This window comes from Staurois parvus, unplaced genomic scaffold (genome assembly GCF_062004578.1).
Source record: "Staurois parvus isolate SC_StPar_1 unplaced genomic scaffold, SC_StPar_1.0 ptg000056l, whole genome shotgun sequence".
NCBI classification, from domain to species: domain Eukaryota; kingdom Metazoa; phylum Chordata; class Amphibia; order Anura; family Ranidae; genus Staurois; species Staurois parvus.
The window spans coordinates 9,686,475-9,710,769 of record NW_028317852.1 but is presented as its reverse complement, the minus strand read 5'-3'; the positions used below and the strand labels follow the sequence as shown (position 1 = coordinate 9,710,769).

General features: G+C 41.4%; 1 protein-coding gene across 7 annotated transcripts in view; it reads left to right on the top strand.

Moving 5' to 3' along the window:
- The window catches only part of LOC149469991 (suppressor of tumorigenicity 7 protein homolog), a 281,605-nt gene that overhangs the window by 122,762 nt on the left and 134,548 nt on the right, over window positions 1-24,295 (top strand). For all 7 annotated transcript variants that reach the window (XM_089668326.1, XM_089668327.1, XM_089668328.1 and 4 more), the window contains one exon: window positions 23,179-23,329. In XM_089668326.1, the coding sequence (XP_089524452.1) occupies window positions 23,179-23,329 (151 nt within the window). The remainder of the gene's footprint in view (window positions 1-23,178; window positions 23,330-24,295) is intronic.

Genomic DNA, 24,295 nt, shown 5'->3' with positions numbered 1-24,295 from the left:
TGAATGAAAGTTATGTATAAGGTAACGTCTAATAAAAGACAGCCATGACACAAGGAGATAGGTGGATTTCAGTTAATTGTTAAGGAGAGAGGTTCATGTGGAGGCATGAGGGAAAAGGTGTGGACTAAGACATATAAGGTGTGCTGGTTAAATGACCATGAAAGTTTGTGTGTATGAATCAAGATAGACTCTCGTGGGTGTAGAGGGGATATGGTCTGAGGATCATTGTGAATGTGTTTAGTCATATGCAATACTGTCTTGGGGAGGCAATAAGGTGTTACTACGACACCAAATGTGGCGTAGTTATACAGTTACAATACTATAATATTCCAAGACACGCATTAGATAATAGTAGAGATTATTCCCAATCCGTGCTTGGTCATATGTCATGTAGTGTCACCAAAGAAGACAGCATGAGAAGGTCTCTTATAACATATCACTGTAGACTGAAAAATCATTAGTTGTACATGAAACCACGGAAATAACAGATGCATAACATTATAACAATCTGAAACAGAAGCCAAGAGCCAACCCTCAAGCTAAACTGAGGTTTTATATTCCTGAAATAAGAGAAATATTGATCTCAACCAGGACGTCGAACGCTGTACTACAGGCCACCACCTTACATGTAAGTTAAACTCTGGCTACTCGCGGATGAGAAAAAACTCCCACTGAAAAAGTAGTTTGTGGCTGTGGCCAGTCAAGAGCATAGTCTAACATAATCCAAAAACACAAAGTTAGAAACTAACACAACCTCAAAGTACACGGATAGTGTGCATACCATTTCAGTGAAATCTTATTGTCAGGGATCCGGGTATGACCAGAAATGTGTGGACTGACACAGGAAAGTAACAGGCTTCTGGAATGATATAATATAATTTATTATTAGCTACCTAAATATACAATGCTCAGTAAATAAACCAACCTTCCACTAATCTTAGTATGTGCAGGAACACAAGCGCAGTCAGGGCTGGAGAGGTGGAAGAGTCAGGCCGGCCATATGGTTCTGTTAACGACCGTCTGGTGATACCCCTAGCAGTCCTCAGGACAGGATTCCCCAGGGAGCAGAGTCTAAGTCCCAGCCTGCTTATTCACCAGGGCCCCTGATGGTGGGGATGGACTTGGAGCAGACTCAGGTCGCAGCCCCTGAGTACACCTGCTCGTGGTAGAGGGATCCGCCAGAGGTATATGCAGGTGATGTGAAGAGGCAGAAGGTGTGAGCAGGGATGACTGGATCCGTGCAGGATGGATGGATCGTCTGGGTAGCGTAAGGCGTAGTTAGGCAGGCCAGGTCAGCAACGTGCGGGCAGCAAGGTACCGAAGGAGCAGGCAGAGAATAGTCAGGGTCACAAGCCGGGTTCAGGAACTCACGGGCAGCGCGGTACAGAGGATCAGGCAGGAGGATGGTCAGGCAAGCCAGGGGTTAAACAGGAGACGGTCAACAGGGTCAGGAACAATGCAGAGTAGGCAAGAAATCAGATAGGCAGAGGAACAGGAGCACGGGATACAAGGTATAGTAAACAATACACTTTATTAAAGACTAAACAATACATAAACGCAGTGCAAGACTAAACATAAACACAGTGCAACCAAACCTCCAACAGATAACAATAAGAACAATACTAAACGTAGTCGGGCAGGCCGGGTACAAGGAGCAATCGGAAGAGTAGTCAGGAATAGCCGAGGTCAGGACAGGCAGAGTTCATGCAGAGTCAGGATTAAAGCAGGATCAGGCAGGAAGCAGACAGGATGCAGGTACAGGGGCTCATGGGAAACATACACCAAGGCCCTGATCACAGGCCTAGTCATTCCTTAAATACACCTCCTGCAATCAGCCCCAGGTGTTGGCTGACTGCAGGAGTGAGCTTCTGGCTGCTGAGAGCACCCGCTGGTCAGCCCTGGTACTGCAGCCCACACGGCAGGTGAGTCCCACCACCAGTGCTGAGTCCATTCCTGACACTTATTTAGAATACATGATGCCACATCATGTCTAAAGGCAGATAAAGGGTTAGTGTTGTGGAATGAGGTGGAACCTAGATTGCTAGGGTAATTATGTCCACAGTTGGGAAAGATGTGAAGGCAGTCAAGCTATAAGAAGGAGGGGGGGGGGGGGTGATATGGAATAGATACTGAGAGAAAGGGGAAATGGCAATAGTGCCTTACCCGCAATTGCACACTTGGGAATGCATGACTCTGGATGCGTACGTGTGCGTATGGGGATACATTATAAGCATAAATGCTTATAACCTAAAATTTTATAGGTAATCAAGACTGTTGCCGATAAACATAATGGGTGATATATGTGTTTAGGCAAGGCATAGATCTGTATCAGCAATATCACAGAACAGTATACCAAATGACGATAAACATGAGATCACAATCGTATAACGTGCCCAAGCTAAGAGACCAAATGCTAAGTACGGTTAGATTCAGTGATTCAGACATATGTCCGGGGAGATAAACAGTCTGTGTCACTGGATCTCAAAACCGTAACACTTTGCTGTCGCAGCCGAGATCACCAGCATGGCATGATAGGTCATCATTGACCAATCCTACAAACTTCAAAGTCGGTCAGTTTGGGCAACTGCTCAGTGGGCACCGCTACCCCACAGCTCGCAGCAAGCGAGCGCCATTATGGTCCACAGTCAAAATCGGTGTACACACACATTAAGCAGAAATTGTGCATGCAGGAGAGGACAGTCTGATGTAACACACATACCCTAGCGTTCTGTCTCCAGGTGGTTGGGATTCTCTTCACATTTGAAATGGAGCCAGGTGCTGGAACAGAAGCACTAGAAATCATAGCCCCGTTGCAGGAAAAGCCATGAAGTGACTAAACTATAATGCACGGGTATGGTGAGAAAGGTGAAAGGAAAAGTGTCAGTCGTGACGTGCCATATGGTGAGCAGGAGAGGTTGGAAGATTGTCTCCAATGTTGAGCCTTCGGCTTGCAGGAGAGGACGAGGTGTGGTGGAATAATCTGCGACGCCTTGTTCCTCCATGATGAGCAGCTGCGTGGGCCTCCATAAGTTCTTCTGTGTCCTGGGGTGGGGGTTGGGAGTCTCCAGACCAATTGGGTATATCCACTCTTGGAATGTCAAGGGCCTCGCAAAACGGTGCTACATCCTCCGGTAATCTCAGGAGCGCTGATCTCCCCATGTGTGTTGCTGAGAGGCCAAATGGGAATCTCCAGCGGTAGGCAATACCCCTTGAACGTAGGAGATCCAGTAAAGGACGTAAATCTTTCCTGCGTTGCAAGGTAAGGTGGGATAGATCTTGAAAAAATTTTATATCTGCACCATTATATATCACACGGTTGCGCTCCTGCGCTCCTGCGCTCTACGTAATATTTCCTCCTTAAGACAGAAATCAACTAAGCAACAAATTATGTCTCTCGGGGGATCAGACTCTCTTCCTTTCGGACGCAGCGCCCTATGGAGGCGTTCAAACTCAATAGGAGATTCTTGCGGTCTTTCTAATAGATCATTGAAAATGGTTAAGAGCGTTTGGGTGAGTTGACCGGATTCGATTGCTTCAGGGACACCTCGTACCCTCAAATTATGACGTCGACCTCTGTTGTCCAGGTCTTCGATGTGGCGATCAAGTTCTCTGAGATGCATGGCCTGTGTATCTATCAGCGTGCGCATATCATGAATGGCAAGGTCTTGTGAGATAACTTTATCCTCCACCGCTTCAAGCCTTTGGGCTACCGCCTGCATGTCGATATGTAAATCTGCTATTGCAGCAGAGAGGGTTTCTTTAATATCTGATGCAACCGCTTTCAAGTCCTCTATAGTGAGAGGTGATGTATCAGGATAGCAGGCTGTGGGTGGTATGGCTTGTGTCCGCTTTGCGCAGGAAGCGTGCTGTGGCACAGGTGCGTGGAAGAAGCAGGATCGGAGACCTCTATGTGTTCTGGTGTCTGGGACCGGAATAACTCCGGAATGCTGCGATTTGTAGGACCGTTAGGCCGGTGGGGAGATCTGGAACATGGAGTAGCTGATTTCCTATCCGCTTTCCCCATAGCGGCGGTGTCTCTCCTTGATAGTATCAATTAATCCACCTCCTTGTGTCAGGGCTCCTGCAACTAGGCCATCATATTATCTGGGCCTGATCCTGGACCCACAGTAAATATAAACTTGTACAAAAGATCTCTCAGATTGAGTAATTAAAGGCCTCAGTGGAAGTCTCAGGTCACATGTGCTGGTCATTAGGTAGAGATGCTGGCGTCTGATCCCCCTCCACTGAGTATAACTCAGGTGTTCCCAAGGGGGATGCAGTGGGCCCCTTCTTTGTTTTCCAGTTGCAGGGATGTAATTGTTGAAGGGCTTGTGGGCCTGATGGCGCCCTGTTGGGGCTTAGTGAGGCCTGTATTGTAGGAGGTGCTTCTAGGCCTTTATTGCAGGCCGTAACCCCGGGTCAGCGTGGGGGGGGGTCCGACAGGCCGGGGGTGGGGATAGTCACTTTTCCGGGAAGGGGGCCCTGATCCACAGGCATCCTCCCCCACCCCAACTCTCACTCACCGACTCCCGGTGGGCTGTGATGTCGGCCGCGGCTGCAGTAGGCCACACTAGCCGTGGTGGTTCGCCGCCACGGAGGGGGGCAATAGTCACCCCGCTCACCTCCGCTTGGTGCCCGCAGTTGCTGCCGTGCCTCCGACCGGTGTGTCAGAACCGCTGCCGCACGGATGGCGGTAGATTGTTGTGGTCCCCGTCGGAGCTCCGGCTCATGCGAATTGTCCCCCTCTTGTGTATTTTTATATTGATATTTTGATCTGCAGCCTGTTTTGTGGATGGATAATCCTACTAACTGATGGTGTGTTAATTTTATGGCCCTGAAAATGTTGCTTGATTCATATTAACCGTTTGTTTCCTGCTGTAACCTGTGAAAGCACAGTTCATTAGTATAATCTTTAGATTGTAAGCTTTTATGAGCAGGACTGTTCTATTTTAGCAACATCAATCCTACTTTTCTTTTTTTATTTTATTTTTCCACCAAGAAGTTGACTGTACCTACTTGTTGCTGCTGTCCAAATAAATGTGGAATATGTATTTGATCAATACATGTTTGGACTATGTATTTTTTGGGGGGTTATTTTATGTTCAATATACTAGCACCCCAAACACTTTTATTTTGCGAGCTATATAATATGCCTAAAACTACCTTGTTAGAGTGCACATATGCAAGTACGCAATGTGAGAAACCAAAAGCACCCTATTGTACCACAAGACCATGTTATGTACAAATGAATAGGTCATGTTCAATGTGCAGCTAGCTATTCTTTTTCTACAATTCTCTTAACAGTAATAAATTAGGCCCCCAATTTATGTTGACTTTGGGCTTTTACCAGCAAACATATATTCACCAATGCAAAATACACAATAGAGCTGCAAACATATATTCACCAATGCGAAATACACAATAGAGCTGCAAACATATATTCACCAATGCGAAATACACAGTAGAGCTGAAAACATATATTCACCAATGCGCAATACACAGTAGAGCTGCAAACATATATTCACCAATGCCAAAAACACAGTAGAGCTGCAAACATATATTCACCAATGCGCAATACACAGTAGAGCTGCAAACATATATTCACCAATGCCAAAAACACAGTAGAGCTGCAAACATATATTCACCAATGTCAAATACACAATATAACTGCAAATATATATTTGTGAATATCACAAGTGTAATAAAAGCGCCACACCCTTAATACTTTAAAGCAGCAATTCCACCTCAAAGAAACCAAATCAATTTCTTAGTGCTATAACTTAAATAAAGGAATGCGCTAAAACCACAAACTATTCCTAATTTAGTGTAGAAACATTAGTGCAAAAGATATATATATCTATTCTCAATTAATATAAAAAAATATCAAAATTATGTGCAAAACTATTTTTTAGTGCATAAGTAATTTAAATAATTAAATTTGTGAATATAAAAAAATGTCCAATTCTGAATTTCTTCAAATGTCCAAACAAATCCTTTTCAAATTCAGGTGCTCTCAAAGAAATTGTGCCAAAATCCACCACCAAAGTAAAGTTGGGTAACTCACCAGAGCTCCATGCTGATCAATCTCTAGATCAGCAAAAAACACTTTTTGCTCTGGGAGCAGATACAATGAATCAACTTCTCAAGTGTGATGATCAATAGCTACACAATCATCCATAAGGTAGGTATCCACCACTCAATATAATGGTTCCAGGAGCATTATATCACTCTCTCTTCTTATATCTCTCCACCGAGGTCATGTTTGGGAATGAAAGAGAGAATCATGGTGCAGCCAGTTTTTTTTATAAAAGTATCCAACAATTTAATAAAGATTTACACTCACAAAAAGGGTGTCTTCACCGACACCAGTATAACAGCATAAAACAGCAAATGGTACAACAGTCTCCTGTTCCCCGCACACTCACTACAGCGCTCGTGACTCAAATTTTCTCCACAGACGTCCGCATCCAGCAAGCCCTACTAGTTTCGTCATGAATGACGTCTTCAAGGGGCGGAGTCCTTTATTTAAGATATATTTGTGAATGTCATATACACAATGGAGCCGCGTGGAAAATTGCTATGGTGCACAAATAAACGCCAAGACGGCTGTTGGAGGAGGCGCTATACTGGGGCATACTGGCGCCTCATGTCGAGTCAGGAGGAGTTTAAGCCTCCCAATCAAGTCTATGGTGCCACTCCTCAAACGCCTGGCAGACGTTTGCGGTGCGTTTTCAACGCGGTTGTGAGGCGCGAAGAGAAACAAAGTTACAATGAAATATAAACAGAAGGAAATTTAAAATTTGAAACTTGTCAGAAGAACAGGAAAATGCGTAAGGTAAGATTCACTCCCTTTCCACTTTCTAGTCAGTAGCCAAAATCTTAATTTATTGATCAATATTCCTGGCACTGACAGAACCCTGGAAATTGATCTCCAGATTTTGGGATTTTACAAATGTCAAGGAGCTAACAATCTAAGACCAGAAACTCAGACATTTCTAGACCCAATTAACCTAACAGCATGTCTTTGGAGTGTTGGCAGAAACACAGCCTTGCAGAGAAAGCATGCAAACTCCAGACAAGTGCAGCCATGACTGGGATTAGAACCCATGACCCAAGTGCTGTATGTTCTGAGTTCTAACCACTAAGCCACTGTAGGAGACAGAGTTTGAGCTGGAATGTAGAATAGTTACATGATTAAAGAAATGAAGATATATAATTATATTGGGAAATTAGAACTAGACATTCAAATTATTTTAGATATAAGTGTGAAAATGTTTGACATGTGAAAATAGAATATATGACATTAATTAGAAAACGCATTAGTTGGCCGATCATTTTTGGAGAAACAGCAAAAAAAAAATAATTATAATATAGGTGTGCTTTTTATTTTAAATTATAAGTATTCTCATATGCAAACAGATAAACGCCAAAGGGACAAAGCCCGTTGTTGTGCGCCACCTCGCAAACGTATCCGGCATTGCAACTAGAAATGTGCCCACTGTCTAGAAAGTAAACTCTTTTTAATCAGCTTGCTGGGCACCTTTCTGAAGACTGACAGGTCTAGATTGATTGAATCGAGTCTGCCTGAATGTTCAGCGTCTGCTGGTAGACTCAATTCTTAGTAAATCAGGACCAAAGAGTTTAAACTATCCTTGTTTACTGTTAACATCTGATTGACCGTTACGGACCCTCATATTTCCCTTCCAGCCCTACACAAGTTACTTCAAGAACATAGTGACCTATCAGGCTATAAAATTAATACTTCTAAAACCGAAGCCCTCCCTCTGAACACCTTGCCCTTCTTCAACATAACTACTATTATCATTGTATCAAACTGTTTATACTGCACATATGTAACAAAACAAATGAAACACTGATTCATTTATGCCCATTTAATGCTTTATTGTTTGGAAAATTGGTCATTACATGATGGCAATGTCGTTTGTTCGCACGACCATGTGTTTGTTTTTCATAAACGTGTTTGATCGATTTCTTGACTAGTGTATGGCTAGCATTAGGCTAGATAATGAGCCTCGGGGGGGGGGGGGGGGTGGAAAGTGGCGTAGTGAATTCAGTCCTAATTGTGTGCAGTGTGGCTGTCGGGTCACAGTGTAGATTTTGGATGTCAGGGATGCAGTTATAAAGAGGGATTAATTGTAAACTGGTATAAAGAGGCATACATGTTTGCAGTCATCGACCATGCACGTACTGTGTTTAAAAAAAAGAAAGGAGAAAATAGAAAAATAGCTAGTTCAGGGTTTGATCCCAGGTCAGGGTCAGCGTATTTTGTGCAGGATTAAAAAAATACATTGTTTAAATTGGTATCGGTGTCAGTCAGTGTTAGTGTGTTTCAAGCAGGATAAACTATGGGTACAAACAGCTAATACCATATACATATATCGCTGTGATCACTGCAGAGCCATAGGCTCCTGCTGCCATCAGTCAAACTTCTGTGAGCAGGGGCATGGCTTGCCGGTGCTGTTTGTGTCTATGGATGTACAAACCCTGGCTCAGGACCCTGCAAGCACAGGTGCCTCCTTAGCACACAGATTGCTAAAGGAGGCACCTGAAGGAGAGAGTTGCTAACTGCCAGGAAAGGAGGAAAGTGACCGCTCTGTGCAATATTGTTGCACAGAGCAGGTAAGTATAACCTCTTTTTAATTAAAAAAATAATAGCTTCAGCTTATACTATATAAGAGCACTGCACACTGCAAACTAAAAAAAACATTTGCAAAGCTTTTGGCAAGCTTCAGGTTGTGTTCCTGGGGAACATGGGGTTCTCGACATTTTACGTTTCAGGAGAATCCCATGCTACGAGGAAGAATTCGACAGTGTTTCCTCCAAGTACTGGTGTATGTGTGTGTGGGGGGTGGGGGGGGGGGCTGCAAGAGCAGTTCCATACCTACTGTCTATTGTTGATAAGATCTACACTTATTGCAAGAAGTGTGAAGCCATTATTTGAATTTTGTACAATGTGTATTTGTAACACTGCTTGTCACTCTGGATATTTTGTGCAGCCTTTGCTTTTGTATAGTTCTGTGCATATTGTCACTCCAGGCGGTGTATAGTCTCACAGATAAGTGGACCAGCATAATGTACAGAGCAGACATTGTTTCCTTCATCGCATACATCAAACAAATCCGCCCTTTCTATATCTGCTAAAAATATCTTCTCAGATTTCAAGACCGCAGTGACAGAAGTTTTGAAGTCTGCATCACCAGCCCAAATGCTTATCTCTGCCCAGACTTGTTATGAAATGTATATTTTTGGCGTTAGCTTGGACAAGCACCCAGGGCCAAGAGAAAACTGCTACTGTTTTGTAATGGTTTTCTCTACCAGGCCTTTGACATGGATAGTGTTATGTTTAAGGGCAAAAAATATACTAAATCTCCTGACCCTTTGTTATTAACAAGTAATTAATTGTAATTTTCACAATAAATAGTCTAAAACTACAGCTCAACCACTTGCTCTCCTGAGGATTTACCCCCCTTCCTGATCAGGCCATTTTTTGTGTTATGGCACTGCATTAGATTAACTAAAAATTGTGCAGTCATGCAACGCTGCACCCAAATGAAATATACGTCCTTTTCCTCCCACAAATAGAGCTTTCTTTTGGTGGTATTTGATTTCCTGTGCGGGTTTTATTTTTTGCGCTAAAAAAAAAAAGACTGACAATTTTGAGAAAAAAACATTATTTTTGACTTTTTGCTATTAAACATGTTCAGTAAAAAAATTTAAAACCTCTAATTTCATCGTAAATTTAGGCCAAAATGTATTCTGCTACATGTCTTTGCTAAAAAAAATCCCAATATGTGAAATCGAATTGGTTTACGTGAAAGTTATAGCATTTACAAATAGCGGTATATATACTGGGATTTTTTTTTTCTATGTTTACTAGTAATGGCGGTGATTATTGACTTACAGCAGGACTGCAGCGGGCATTCTGACACTGGGGGGAACTGACTTGGTGTCACTGACATCCCCATTGACACCAGTACAGTGATCAGTGCTAATAAAAACCACTGACACTGTACTAATGACACTGGGCAGGAAGGGCTTAACATGTGGGGTGATCAAAGGGTTAACTGTGTGCTGTTTTACTAGGGGCTGTGTGTTTGTGCTGCACTGTAAGCACACTGCTTTGCATGGCTGTCATTTACCACTGTGTATACACCCCCATGCGTAACTCTGAAGTCACATGGACTGCTCAGATGTGATAGGGAGGAAACGCTCAGCATAGAAACTCACTGAAAACTGAGTGTGCAAAGTTGCCACTACAGCTGCAAAATCCCTAGCTGAATTGGGGACATGAACAGAAGTTGGAGATAGAGAACAGTACTGTAGAATCAACCAGTTTTTTTGCAGACTACAGAAAATGAATTTCATAGTGACTGAGTGAGTATGAACAAAATGTAATATAGCATTTATTTATAATTTATTATGCTGTGGGTTTAGTGACACTTTAGGAATTTGACCATTTATTTTGTTATAATTGAGGAAATATAAAGAATGTGCCACCAGAGAAATTTATGAAAGAACCACACCCATTCTATTAATTATTAAATTAATAGGTTATTAATATAAGTGAAGTTTATTTCATCTGTTTGTTTTAGAGCAATTACTGGTATTTCTAGCTGTTGTGTCTTTGGGTTTTCTCTTGGCCCTGGGTGCTTGTCCAAGCTTGTGGCTTGTAGCACATATGGCACCTGTCATATGAAGTTAGGTATCTAATTTTACTCCTCTTGGCACAGCATAACTGGATTTCTTACAGTACTAACTGTCTTCCTGTTGGCAAGCACACCAGATACTGTACTTTTGGCAACTATGTGACCACCAACATGGCTGATTCAAAGCACTGGCATTTTTTGACTAGTCTCCGGAAAAAAGTTCAGTATTCAAACATGGGCTTAAGTCCATAAATGAAGATTAGTGTTAGGTATACAGGCAAGGTTTATGTAAGGGTCACCTTAGGGTAGGGCATCAACATCTGTGTAGAAAAGGATCACTTGCAGCTTCTCAGTATTTTCAAAAGCCTCAGCATCCGTTGCCACCCATCATTTCTACTCGCTGCACTTTCTGATTCCCACAGGATCCACCAGCCTTGGTCATGCCTTCCCCTTTGACAACCTTGTCATTATCTTGACCTAAAGTGCCAGATTTCCTGTTGGGAGAAGGATTGGCAGGTTTCTTTGAGACATACTGTATGTCCACAGTCATTAATGGTCTTTTGTAGGACATCAGCCGCCTGCAGGATGTACACGGCTACTGATTTGTATAGTAGAGTAGGAAGAGTTCTATTGTAGCAAATGAGACATATATATATTTAAAAAAATTATAAGGAGGTGCAATGTATAACAAAAGAAACAGTAAATGCCAGTGACCACTGCTTTATAAGTCAAGATCTTTTTTTTTTACTTAACTTTATTTCTGTCACATAGATCCGACAAGAGTAGCGCTTTCTGGTGTGTGTGGAAGTGATCAAATGGGTCTAGGGCTAACACATCAAGATAAATATCCTTATTTTCAATAAAGTGACATATATTTTTAAGTGAGGTCAACAGAAAGGGAAAACTAGTCACATGGTTGAAAATACAGTGCTTTGGTATGGTGTTAAAGATTATAAATTAAGCCTAATATGTATTTGCTAATATCATTGGTAAAGTGTAGGCTCAGAGTTTGTCTTTAAAGCACATTCCCTTGTGCCTGGAAAGGACTTGGATTCTAGTTAAGCTTACGTTAAGTTATGCTTAACCCTACAATTTGTTATTTAGCAATCTTATGTCAGAACTTCAGTGGCCAGTAGAGACTCTCTGCTGGACAAATGGAGCACCTACTGTTCATTGGGATGAATGTAGATTGAAGTGCGCTAGATTCAGGTATGCATGCACAGGAGGATCGGGACTCAACAGGGAAGATCTTGCATACTAGTCTGTGAAGCAGGGACAGGTAAGGGTGTGACTTGTTACAAGTAATCATAGAAGGTGTCAGAGTCCAATAAAATAAGAGTTATAGTTTAATCTTGTAGAGGAGGTAAGACTAGGTATTACTTAGTTTGGGCTCAAGTCGTAGGATCATGCCCAGCACAAAGGAATTTTGGTGCTTGTACTTACTGTATCAGTATAGTCTATACAGTTTGGTGGATATGACTGGATAATTTTGAAGCTCAAGTTCAGGCAGGATTACTTTAATACGTTTACAGCAGCAAAAATGACTTTCCTTCAGAAGCCAAACCGTGTCATGCAGGCATATTTCTATGTGCTTCAAACCAGTTTGTTTTCATAGTGGGATTGGTACAGCTCCTGCTGTACTTCCTGGGCACTCCAGATGTTAACACTGCAGGTCTCATAAACCCCATGCTGTGGTTGTGCCTCGATTCCCTCTCCTCCTGACCATTCCCAAAACTCACAGCCCAAAACTCTGTTTAGTGAATACCAAGACCAAGAGTAGACACAAATGGAGTGCTGGGGTCTATAAAGCTGGATGTACTTACAATCTGGAGTAGCCAGGAAATACAGCAGGAGCAATACTATCCTGCCATATAAATGTAGCACTACCCTCGTAAGTGCCGCTGGATTTCATTTGGGTCCCCCTGTGGTCTGCAGGGCCAGGCAACATGTATTTCCCACACAAAGAACAGTCCTTGAGCTTGGTTTTGTGACATTATTAAGGGGTTAAGAACTTGGATGGGGTCTAGGGGTATATGGGACGCCCGAGGAACTGCAGAACTTGAGAACAAACTCCTTAGTAGCTACTGTATGTACAAAAATGTGGCTAACAACAGTCTTTGCTTGAAGAGCACCAAAGGCTTTTTGGTATGACCCCGGATGATTCCTCCTCTTCAGCCAGCTGTCTGAGGGTATCCCCAGGCAAGGGGGCCCAAGAGCTGCTAATATTGAACAGTCCCATATGAGAAGCTAGTTGGGTCTTGCACCTGACTTCCTTCTCCCCTTTTCCAGCCCAGGGGGTGTAAGAGTACTCACACTGTCCTCTCCTGTTAAGTTGGTGGCAGCCTCCATCCTTATGCTGGGCTTGCTCTTTATCCGCTATTCAGACTGTCCTCCGTGGGAGACTTTGAGGCAGTGGAGATCCCCTCCCTGGGGCCCACTCCCAGGCTTCACACTCCAGCCTTCATCAATCCATCTTCCACCTGACACTGCACATCTCCGCCCAGGCTCTGCTACATTTGAGGGTTGCCCTGGTCACCATGCCCAGCCTCCTGCCAGGGAATTGGCCAAGGCCCCTCAAACATGCAGAGCTGGGCCTCCTCCAGAAAGCCCTCAAGTTTCTGGAGATGTGGGAGGGCTGCAGAAGCCCTGACCTGAGGCACTACCTCACTGCTAGGCTGATTCATCCCCATGCTGTCTCTACTTAAATAAAAATGAAAAAAACAAACAGCCTATCTAGCCAACCTGGAGGGCGTTACATAAACAAACAGGACATGAGTAGAAGTAAGCCTGTATAACAGTGGAAAAGGAATGTTTTACCACTGTTAGCTTGTTATGGTAATTGTGTACATGGTTGTGGTATAGTAGTAGTCACAAGCAACTTAATTCTACTGGTCATATAAAAGAGCACGAGTGGTTAGAGCTGAAGTTTAGGTATGAATATCTCTGCATAGTTACATTTGTCCAGCTTAGACCAATATACAGTAAGTATGCATGTGCCATACCTGGAGGTCGATCACTCAGCACTGGCGTCATTCTGAGAACACTTTGCGGTCTCTCAATGGATGCAAAGCGTTTTCTGGTAGGACAAGGTGGTAATGTCATGATCCCCACTTTGTCCAATCAGAGAATACTTTGCATTCATAAAGGACCTGCAAAGTGTTCTATGAATGGCATCCGTGCCAAGTGAGAAACCTCCTGTGTTCACTTTGTCCAATCAGAGAATGCTTTGCTTTTATAAAGACGTTGCAAAGTATTTTCTGAATGGCATCCGTACCAAGCAAGTGACTTTCAGTGTTTACTAAGAAGCAGAACAGCTGCTGAGCACAGGACCCGTAAGATAGCGGCTGTCACTGTAGTAGCAGTGCTTACTACAGGGATTTCCAGCTTTCATGGGGATAGGGCAGGAATGGCACATGCATACAGTACTTGCATTGGTCCAAGCTGGACCAATGTAACTATTCAAAAATATCTATACCTAAACTTCATACCCAATATGAATATAATTTATTAATACCTAAACATTTAGAAATGTTTTTGATTAAATGAGAATATATTAAAAGGCCAATGTTTTGTAGCTGCCAAGAGGAAACTTTACATGTCCATTTTGCGTAACTACCTGAACAGCATAATATAAATAAATTCAAGTCAGGATTTCTAAATTTCATTGACAAGGATATCTATAGCCAAGGTAATTCATCTTGAACTGGGTTTTTCACACATGTCTGCGTGCCTGTTTATTTTATTAAAAACCATACAACATTCAGAAAGATAGTTAATTGCTGTATGAAATTGTTTTTTGCATGAGTGATCAAGGGAAAGGCAATTTTGTAGCAGACAGTCCCAGACACACATAGTCTTTGTTCACTGGCATTAAAGAAAAATGGTCTGAAATGAGCAGTTATATAAGCTTATGTATTCAAAAAACAAAGCAAAATCATATTGTGTTAATATTATCATTGAGAGATGTTTTTAAATATTACTTTATTTGAATCTGTACAAAACCTGTTAGGATTTAGGAGGGATTTTTCCTGGACTGAAAGCTGCAGTACTAAATTTTTTTACTAAAACTGGAGAGTGCAAAATCTGGTGCAGCTCTGCACAGAAACGAAAAGGCTTCCAGGTTTTGTTGTCAAAGGTTAATTGAATAAGCTGAAGCTAGAGCTGGTTACCATACACAGCTGCACCAGATTCTGAGTGCTCCAGTTTTAGAAAATCTCCCTCAAGGTATCATTATGTAATCATTATACCATTTCTGTCAGTGGAAATTCTGGTTCTTGCCTTCTTAGTCCAGTGTTCCATGCTGTTCTCTATCATACTGCAGAGGAAGCAGGGTGCATGTCAAACCTGTTTTGTTGCTTAGTACTGGGTCTAAATCTAGGACCTAAACATGACCAGGACTGAATGGTAGGCATCATTGTTTATAAATAATTCTAAATTTCAGGTTATCATGGAGGTGAGGTAACTGTTGTCTCTCATATGCTCTTCTTATACTTAAATGATAAGTTCACCTTTAGTAACATGTCACATATTACATCCATATTTAGGGTGTAACATGTTACTAACTGGGTGGTCCCCACACCTCCCAAGTCCACCCAGTCAGCCGCGTCATTCATTCACAGATTTCTGTGAATGGGAAAATTACAACTATCATCAGCCATTGCTGCTGAGAGCTTGTAGTTCTCAATGATCTACCAGAGTGCTGATGAGCGCTTTAGGTAGTTCATTGATCCTTCTGTCATTCAGTAACTGCTTGTATGAGGTACGAGCAGACAGCTACACTGACAAGTCTGCAGGAGCCTTAGATTGTACCTGTGATCTGCTGATTGCGTGTGCAATGCTTTACAGGCTCCTAATAAAAAAAAAAAAATAATGCACATTTTTTTTTACCTGAAAAAAAATGTGCATCTACTATTTTTTTACTTGGAGCCTGTAAAGCATTGCACCAGCGATCAGCAGATCACAAGTGCCATGCAGGACTCCTGCAGACTTGTTAGTGTATCTGTTTGCTTGTACTTCGTACGGGCAAGTGGATACACACTGACAGGAAGAGAGAATGAACTACCACAGTGCTCAACAGCGCTGTAGTAGTTCATTGAGAACTAGAAGCTGACAGCCACAAAGGCTGTCGGGACTTGTAGTCTTCCATTTCACAGAACACTATGAATGGATGACATGGCCAGGCAGGCAGAGTCCTGCACAGCTGCGTTTTTATTCCCAGAGTGTGACAACTGGCGTGGGGAGAAGATCCCCTGCTAGCTGTCACAATGGGGATTGGGGGTGGGGGGTGGGAGCCGGTTAATTTATGACATGTTATCTGTTACACCCTGATTATGGGTGTAACATGTACCATGTTACAAAAGGTGAACTTATGCTTTAAAGGGTTAGTTGGATCTAGATTAAAGTTTCCAATATGGGTGGACTGGATTTCCCAGTGACCTTATATGTGTTTCATAGATTCAGTTGCATAAATCTCTTTTTTGACTTTGAAGTCTGACCACTTTTGCCAGTCCCATTCCTCCTACTCAAGATTAATTATATATACATTATTAGGACACCATAATGTACAACAGACAGTGTGCTCTTACTGCCAGGATCTGATTGTTTGATATTTATATACAGGATGTTTACGTATGATTATTATAAACATGTTTGTCATGATGTGCATTGTAAATTTGCAAATGCATTTTAAGAAAAGTTAATGCTATAATACACTTGTATGGTTTTCACTTTTTTCTTGTTTACCCGTTGTTTACCCGAAAATACACATGTATACCAAGGCAATCTGAGCATGCATATTTATGCCCCTGCCTTCATGTTAATCTGTTTATATTGTCTATGACTACCCTAATCATGGAAGGAGGGGTCAGAAAAATCAAGAGGAGTAACTGGAAGAGGAAATAGTTATGTCCTTAAGATATGAAATCTCTCTCTTTAAACTACTCTGTGGATCAGAGTTTTGGAGGAAGAAAATGTAAATAGTTTGGAATTTCTTACAACTGAAATTTGCTGGATAACAAGACAATGCTGTCCTCAACCTTGGTGGCATCCCTGTCTTACTCTTAAAAGAAAAAAAAATCCCAGTGGAATTAATCAGATGATGTCACCACCCATGTAAGTCCAAGAAAACGGATGATACTTTCATGAGAAATCTGCTGTTCTCCCATGCTGGGAGAGAGTGCTGTAATTTAGTACATAAAATATAGGTTCAAGCAGTAAATCAGGAAAAGCAACCTGAACTATTGAACTTTGCACACACATTCTCCATCTCCCAACCTTTATTTTATGACTTTAGTGTTTGTCAGCCCACATATGTCAATGGATTATGCAATATTACCTGTTATTTTCCTAGATGACTATTAAAAAAAGGGGGGGGGATGTTAAAATGATGGAGGTTTGCAGAGCAGCACAAGTTTTTTGTGATTACAACATAGTGAATATTATGTGTGTACTTGTTCCTTTAGGTTTATAATGTTCAACAAGTGCAATTTTACTCTTCTGTAATAGGAATTTCTACAATTTCTTAGCATATAACTGCCATTAACCACATCTCGACCTCCCTATAGCAGATATACTGCTACAGAGCAGCAGGGGTGCGCAAAATCACGTGTATATATACGTGATTTTGTATTTCCGATAAAGGGTGCGTGTGCACTCTACCCACGCCACCATTTGCACCCGTGGCTGTCAATCAACTGGGTAAGGGTGCGCGCGCACTCTACCCATGCCAGCGCCTGGTGATTACCAAGCATCTCCGACGTGGAGGAAGACTGCTTTGTTTACTAACAGTCCTCCTCTCTGTCGACTCGGGCATACTGCTCTGGATGGCTGTGCACAGCACAACCATCCAGAGCAGTGTGCTTACAGTGTAGTACCAACACACCGCCCCCCCCCCCCCCCCCAGTAAAACACTCCCAGCACACGGTTAACCCTTTGAACGCCCCTCATGTTAACCCCTTCCTGCTCAGTGTCAGTATAGTGTCAGTGCTTTTTTTAGCACTGATCACTGTATTGGTGTCACTGGGGATGTCAGTGGCACCAAGTCATTTCCCCCGAGTGTCAGAATGCCCACCGCAGTCCCGCTATAAGTCGCTGATCGCTGCCACTACTAGTAAAAAAAGAAAATTCCAGTATCTATACTGCCATTTGTAAACGCTATAACTTTCACGTAAACCAATTAATTTACACATATTGGGATTTTTTTTTTTTAGCAAAGACATGTAGCAGAATACATTTTGGCATAAATTTATGATAATTTAAAATATTATTTACTGGACATGTTTAATAGCAAAAAGTAAAAAATACAGTTTTTTTTCTCAAAATTGTCGGTCTTTTTTTTTTATTGTGCAAAAAATAAAAACCACTCAGGCGATCAAATACCACTGAAAAAAAACTCAATTTGTGGGAAAAAAAGGAGATAAATTCCATTTGGGTGCAGTGTTGCATGACCATGCAATTGTCAGTTAAAGTAACGCACTGCTTTAACACAAAAAATGGCCTGGTCAGGAAGGGGGGGTAAATCCTCAGGTTAAGCAGTGAAAGGTATTGGTGGACCATGAAAGTCTCTGTTTTATAAACAATACTATTGTACTGCCCTTTCATTTAATCTGCTGAACATGCTCTGGGGGGTCTGTGGAAAAGAGCTGCCCAATCACTTCCACCTGAAAGCCAAACATCAGCAAGTAAGGTTTATACACATTATGCATATCCCACAACTGCCGAAGTGTGACATGTGCTGGTGCAACAAAAGGGTTAAAGCATATTTCAAGGCAAATTTTTTTTCTCTCTCTTTGCAATGCATACACATTTCCTAATTTTGCATCATTTTAAATAAAAGTACAGTAATTGTTGATGTGCCAGATGTATATAGTGAAATTTACAATCACACCTACTTCAGAAGTCTGGAGTTATTCCGCTACATAGCACCTGTGCGCCTAATTCACTATCACTTAAAGTGGTTGTAAACCTCTGACATGAAATATGAACAAATGACATCCCACTATAGTGTGTACTCTGTGTGATTTCTCTCTGCTGCCTTGTTCTGCTGCTATCTGTCTGACTCACAGATGACAGGTTTTCCTGAATCCAAGAGATAGAGGGGATGGGGGAGGGCACTCCAGCACACAGTCTGTGATTTGACAGCCTCATCTGTAATGTTTACTGTGTGTCCTATCGAGGTGGGTGTGTCCCTTCTCTCTAGTCAGCTCTCAGAGCTCTCCTTGCTGAGCTTCAATGTGTATCTTCAGATCCTGTCCCCTGCTTTCTGAAAGCTCAGTCAAGCTGTATAAATTTTGAACTTTGAACAGATGTAGAGAAGAGATGACTGCAGATAAACAGGTACAACTTACATAGGTGGACTTGTTTCATCGCTGTGTATCATCTGAGGCTTTTCACTTCCCTGGGTACATAAAAGGGGTTTTCTTCCACATTAACCTCTTGCCTACTGGGCACTTATACCCCCTCTGCGCCCAGGCCAATTTTCAGCTTTTAGGGCTGTCGAACATTGAATGACAATTGCACTGTCATGCAACATTGTACCCATATTAAATTTTTATAATTTTTTTCTCACAAACAGAGCTTTTTTTGTTTTGTTTTTTTATTTTTTGCACTATAAACAAAAAAGAGCAGCAAATTTGAAAAATAAGTTTTTCTTTTTCTATTATAAAATTGTGCAAACAGGTAATTTTTCTCCTTCACTGATGTGCATTGATGAGGCTGCATGGACAGGCAGCACTTATGGGCACTGATGAGGTGGCATAGATAGGCAGCACTTGTGGGCACCGATAGGCTGCACTGGTGGGCATTGATGAGGAGGCACTGATGATGATGCACTGATATGGAGAAATGATGTTCAATGATGGGCGGCACTGACTGACAGCACAGACTGGCGGCACTGCTGGGTGCAACTGCTGGGCAGCACTGCTGGGTGTCACTGGTGGGAGGCACGGGTGGGTGGCACTGCAGGGCACTGATCATCCATGCCCTGATGATCAGTGCCGATCTGCTCTGTGACAGCTGCCAGTTATAGGCAGTACTTTCCTCACACTGTGACAGTGTGAGGAATGTGCTGCCGATAACCGGCAACTGTATTTACTCGGTGATCCAATGTGTAATTGGACACAGCTGATCACGTGGTAAAAGGCCGATGTGCTTGGTCTTTTACCTCATCACGTGATCAGCTGTGTCCATAGGTCACAGCGTTCACAGAGATCGCTGGTAGCGCACAGGTGGTGATGGTTGGGAAAGGCACGTTCTGGGATGAAGTCATATAACCACATTGTAGTCGTCATTTGACTATAGCGGGGTTACCAAGTGGTTAAAGAAGAATTCAGGCATGTTATATTTTAATATATTTATATATATATATATATATATAGTGAAGGAAATAAGTATTTGATCCCCTGCTGATTTTGAATGTTTGCCCACTCACCAAGAAATGATCAGTCTAAAAATCAAATGGTAGGTGTATTGTAACACTGAGAGACAGAAAAGCAGCAAAAAATTCAAATGAATTGTATGTCTAACAAATTATGCACTGATTTGCATGTTCATGAGGGAAATAAGTATTTGATCTCCTATCATTCAGCAGGATTTCTGGCTGCCAGGTGTCTTTCATACAGGTATCAAGCTGAGATTAGAAGCAGTCTCTTAAATGGAGTGCTGCTAATCTCATTTTGTTACGTGTATAAAAGACACCTGTCCACGGGAGCAATCAAACAATCAGATTCCAATCTCTCCACCATGGCAAAGACCAAAGAGCTGTCCAAGGATGTCAGGGACAAGATTGTAGACCTACACAAGGCTGGACTGGGCTATCGCCAAGCTGCTTGGTGAGAAGGTGACAACAGTTGGTGCAATCATTTGCAAATGGAAGAAACACAAAACAAATGTCAGTCTCCCTAGGTCTGGTGCACCATGCAAGATCTCACCTCGTGGAATGTTAATGATTATGAGAACAGTGAGGAATCATCCCAGAACTACACGTGAGGATCTTTTCAATGATCTCCAGGCAGATGGGACTACAGTCACCAAGAAAACAATTGGTAACACACTATGCTGACAAGGATTGAAATCCTGCAGTGCCCACAAGGTCTCTCTGCTCAAGAAAGCACATGTCCAGGCCCGTCTGAAATTTGCCACTGAACATCTGAATGATGCAGAGGAGGACTGGTTGAAAGTGTTGTGGTCAGATGAGACCAAAATCGAGCTCTTTGGCCTCAACTCGCCGTGTTTGGAGGAGGAGGAATGCTGCCTATGACCCCAAGAACACCATCTGCTTTGGGGGTGTTTTTCTGCTAAGGGGACAGGACAACTGTACCGCATCAAAAGGGACGATGGATGGGGCAATGTACTGTCAAATCTTGGGTGAGAACCTTCTTCTCTCAGCCAGGGCATTGAAAATGGGTGGTGGATGGGTGTTCCAGCATGACAATGACCCAAAACACACGGCCAAGGCAACAAAGGAGTGGTTCAAGAAGAAGCACATTAAGTTCGTGGAGTGGCCTAACCAGTATCTAGACCTTAATCCAATTGAAAATCTGTGGAGGGAGCTGAAAGTTCGAGTTGCAAAATGTCAGCCACCAAACCTTAATGACTTGGAGAGGATCTGCTAAGAGGAGTGGGCCAAATTCCCTCCTGAGATGTGTGCAAACCTGGTGGCCAACTACAGGAAATGTCTGACCTCTGTGTTTGCCAACAAGGGATTTGCCACCAAGTACTAAATCATGTTTTGTGAAGAGGATCAAATACTTCTTTACCTCATGAACATGCAAATCAGTGCATAATTTGTTAGACATGTATTTCTTTTGAATTTTTTGTTGCTATTCTGTCTCTCAGTGTTACAATACACCTACTTGTGTGCAACCAGCCTGCCCATGCATGGATAGAAATAGTGCCGTTTCCTGCTGCACCAGCTGAATTTCAATCTATGTATGGTCGGCTTAATAATAGCAGAATATAATGCACATTCATATGTACTTTTTATGCAAAAAGGGTAACCTAAACTAAAAATATCCCTATAGTTATAACCGAGTCATATTATGTGCAAGTTTTTTTTTTTTCTACATAAATTGTTAAAATGTTGTATATACCCTTTGTACATATTAACTTTTATACTCCAAGCTCTGGTATTCTTAACTTTGTTTCCTATGTTTTGTTTTTAGATTCATATCAAAGTTACAATAGGATTTGCTTGGTCATTTTATCAACTGCTTTCCTTAGTGCACACTTTGTAAATACCTGGACCTACTTATATAGAACAAATCAGTAGAGTATTTGCTAATCTGAAAAAATATCTTAACTTTCCCTTATCTTTAAGCAACACTGATGAGTTTGGTTCTGGTCAAGCAAAGCGTGTTTTCTGCATGAGTGATTCTTTCTGTGCTTGCCCTAGGCAGTCATGCTGGAGGGTGATATGTCAGCTAATCCTCTGTAATCCTCTTTGTTTAACACACCAGCGATGGTCTGCATGGATCTTCTGTGGGAAAACCTCTCATGTACCCAAGATCATTTCATCTCATGGGTTTAACTTAGCCTTTGTTAAGTCCTTCCAGCATGTCCATATCTAGTCACGCAAATATGGAATTTAATTTGTGAGATACCATTTGAACGAAAGGGTTAGTGGCAGATCTATTGAGATACTTTTAATATACTTGAGAATAGCAATCAGAATTGTGTCTTCAAATATCCCTGAATACAAGATGGTGGTCAGATGTGCATGCATAATCTGATTGTCGTACATCTCTCTATTACCATAATCAAGATGGTGGTCAAATGTGTATGCATAATCTGATTGTCATACATCTCTCTATTTCACATATATATTCATGTCTTTGAAGCTATAGTGTCAGGAGGGGGGGGGGGTTTGCCAACAAATACATCTAACCAATAGCTTTGTTTTAGTGTATCTGGGACCTAAAAGTGCTGACAGCTCCTGTATATTGGCACTGTACAAAATACTGTTTGGAATTTTTGTATGTGTGCTACCTTTTCACTTAATACACACTGGTCACCAATTCTTTAAATTTATACAAATATGCATGAATATGCTGGTATCTAGAATGCTTCCATTGAAAAGCTTCCTAAAATATTTAAAATAAGATTGCCAACAATTTTCTACATGTTTAATATATGTTTTTATGCATTCATATTACCGGTACTTATTGCCTGTTATTCATTTTTATGTTTTTACATTTAGTTTTTCACTTATCACTACTGTACCACTTCTATTATTTTTGTTATTGTTTTCACTAATAAGCAATAGCTTTTTTTAAAAAAAATAGAGTATCACATTTGATTAATTGCAATAGAGCTTTACTAGCGGTAATTTAATTTTCCTCATTAGGATGAAAAGCAGAGTGAGAAAAGGTATTACACCATTAATAGCTCTTTACATAAACCTATTAGGCCTTCCCAGAAGTGTTGAATTGTACATTAAACTGTTTCCTTTAGAGACTTTATAGCGATTTAAAAAATGTGTTGTTATATGTATGTGTCTTTTGTTTTATTGTTCTAGTATTTGCTAGAAATGAAAAGCTTGGTAATGCCACCAGAACATATACTGAAACGTGGAGACAGTGAGGCTGTGGCATATGCCTTTTTCCATCTTCAACACTGGAAACGAGTAGATGGTGCACTGAATTTACTGCACTGCACATGGGAGGGCAGTAAGTATGGCTTGTTGTTATACTGTACCGTTTGTTGCTTCATTGCTTAGGTTCATAACCTGCCCATCTTAATTAAATTGTCAGCACCAGTGGAATGCTCTGCTGCCTGTATTAATTTCAAAGGGGCCCCTACCACTTGTGCTATTGTTTGAAGTGGGAATACTAATTTAGTTATGTCAATGCACTATTCAGCAGAGATCAAAGAGATCATCCTATCTTTATCTGTCCCAGTAGGATATGGGTAATGAAGGTTGTTTTTAAAATTAGACATTCATGTAACTGTTTATATTTTGTTTTCACATGAAATTATGATTTTCATAGTTTAGTTATTGCTCAACATAAATACTGTGGTATTTAAACCGTGCTTGTATTTCAGTCAACAAATAATGCATTGTCTAGTGTGTGTATAATTTTACTATTAGAAACATTACATCAGTTTTATTTTGTGTTATTATTTAGGAGAACCAGTTACTATTGGGCTTATGCAAGGATCTAAAAACTCCATTTTAGATTCAGTTCAAATTCAAATGGAATGTATAGCAGTTTTGAACATATTCCTTTTTTCTTTTTTTATTATTATAGCCAGACAAAAAATTATATTAATAGAATTATATTTTTTAAAGACCTGTACATAAACAAATGTGAAAAAAAAATTGTTAGTTGAATGGAATAAAATATTGCACATATTTTGCATTCAAATTTTGAGCCAGCACATGGAACTTTAGGTTGGTTAGTACTCATTTACAGGCTCCCATTAGCCTTTTTGTTGAGAAAATGTCTTTTTGCAGACCACAATATTTTATGCTACCGCTTGAATAAGTTGACTCATCCCTTATTGGAGGGTTCAGTTCAACATTTCAAACAGAGCCTCATCACAAGCATTCATTTATGTATCTGTTTACCCAACCTACAGTGGTCTGTTAACCATTTTTTATGTTTGCATATATTAAAAGTTTATTTGTAAAG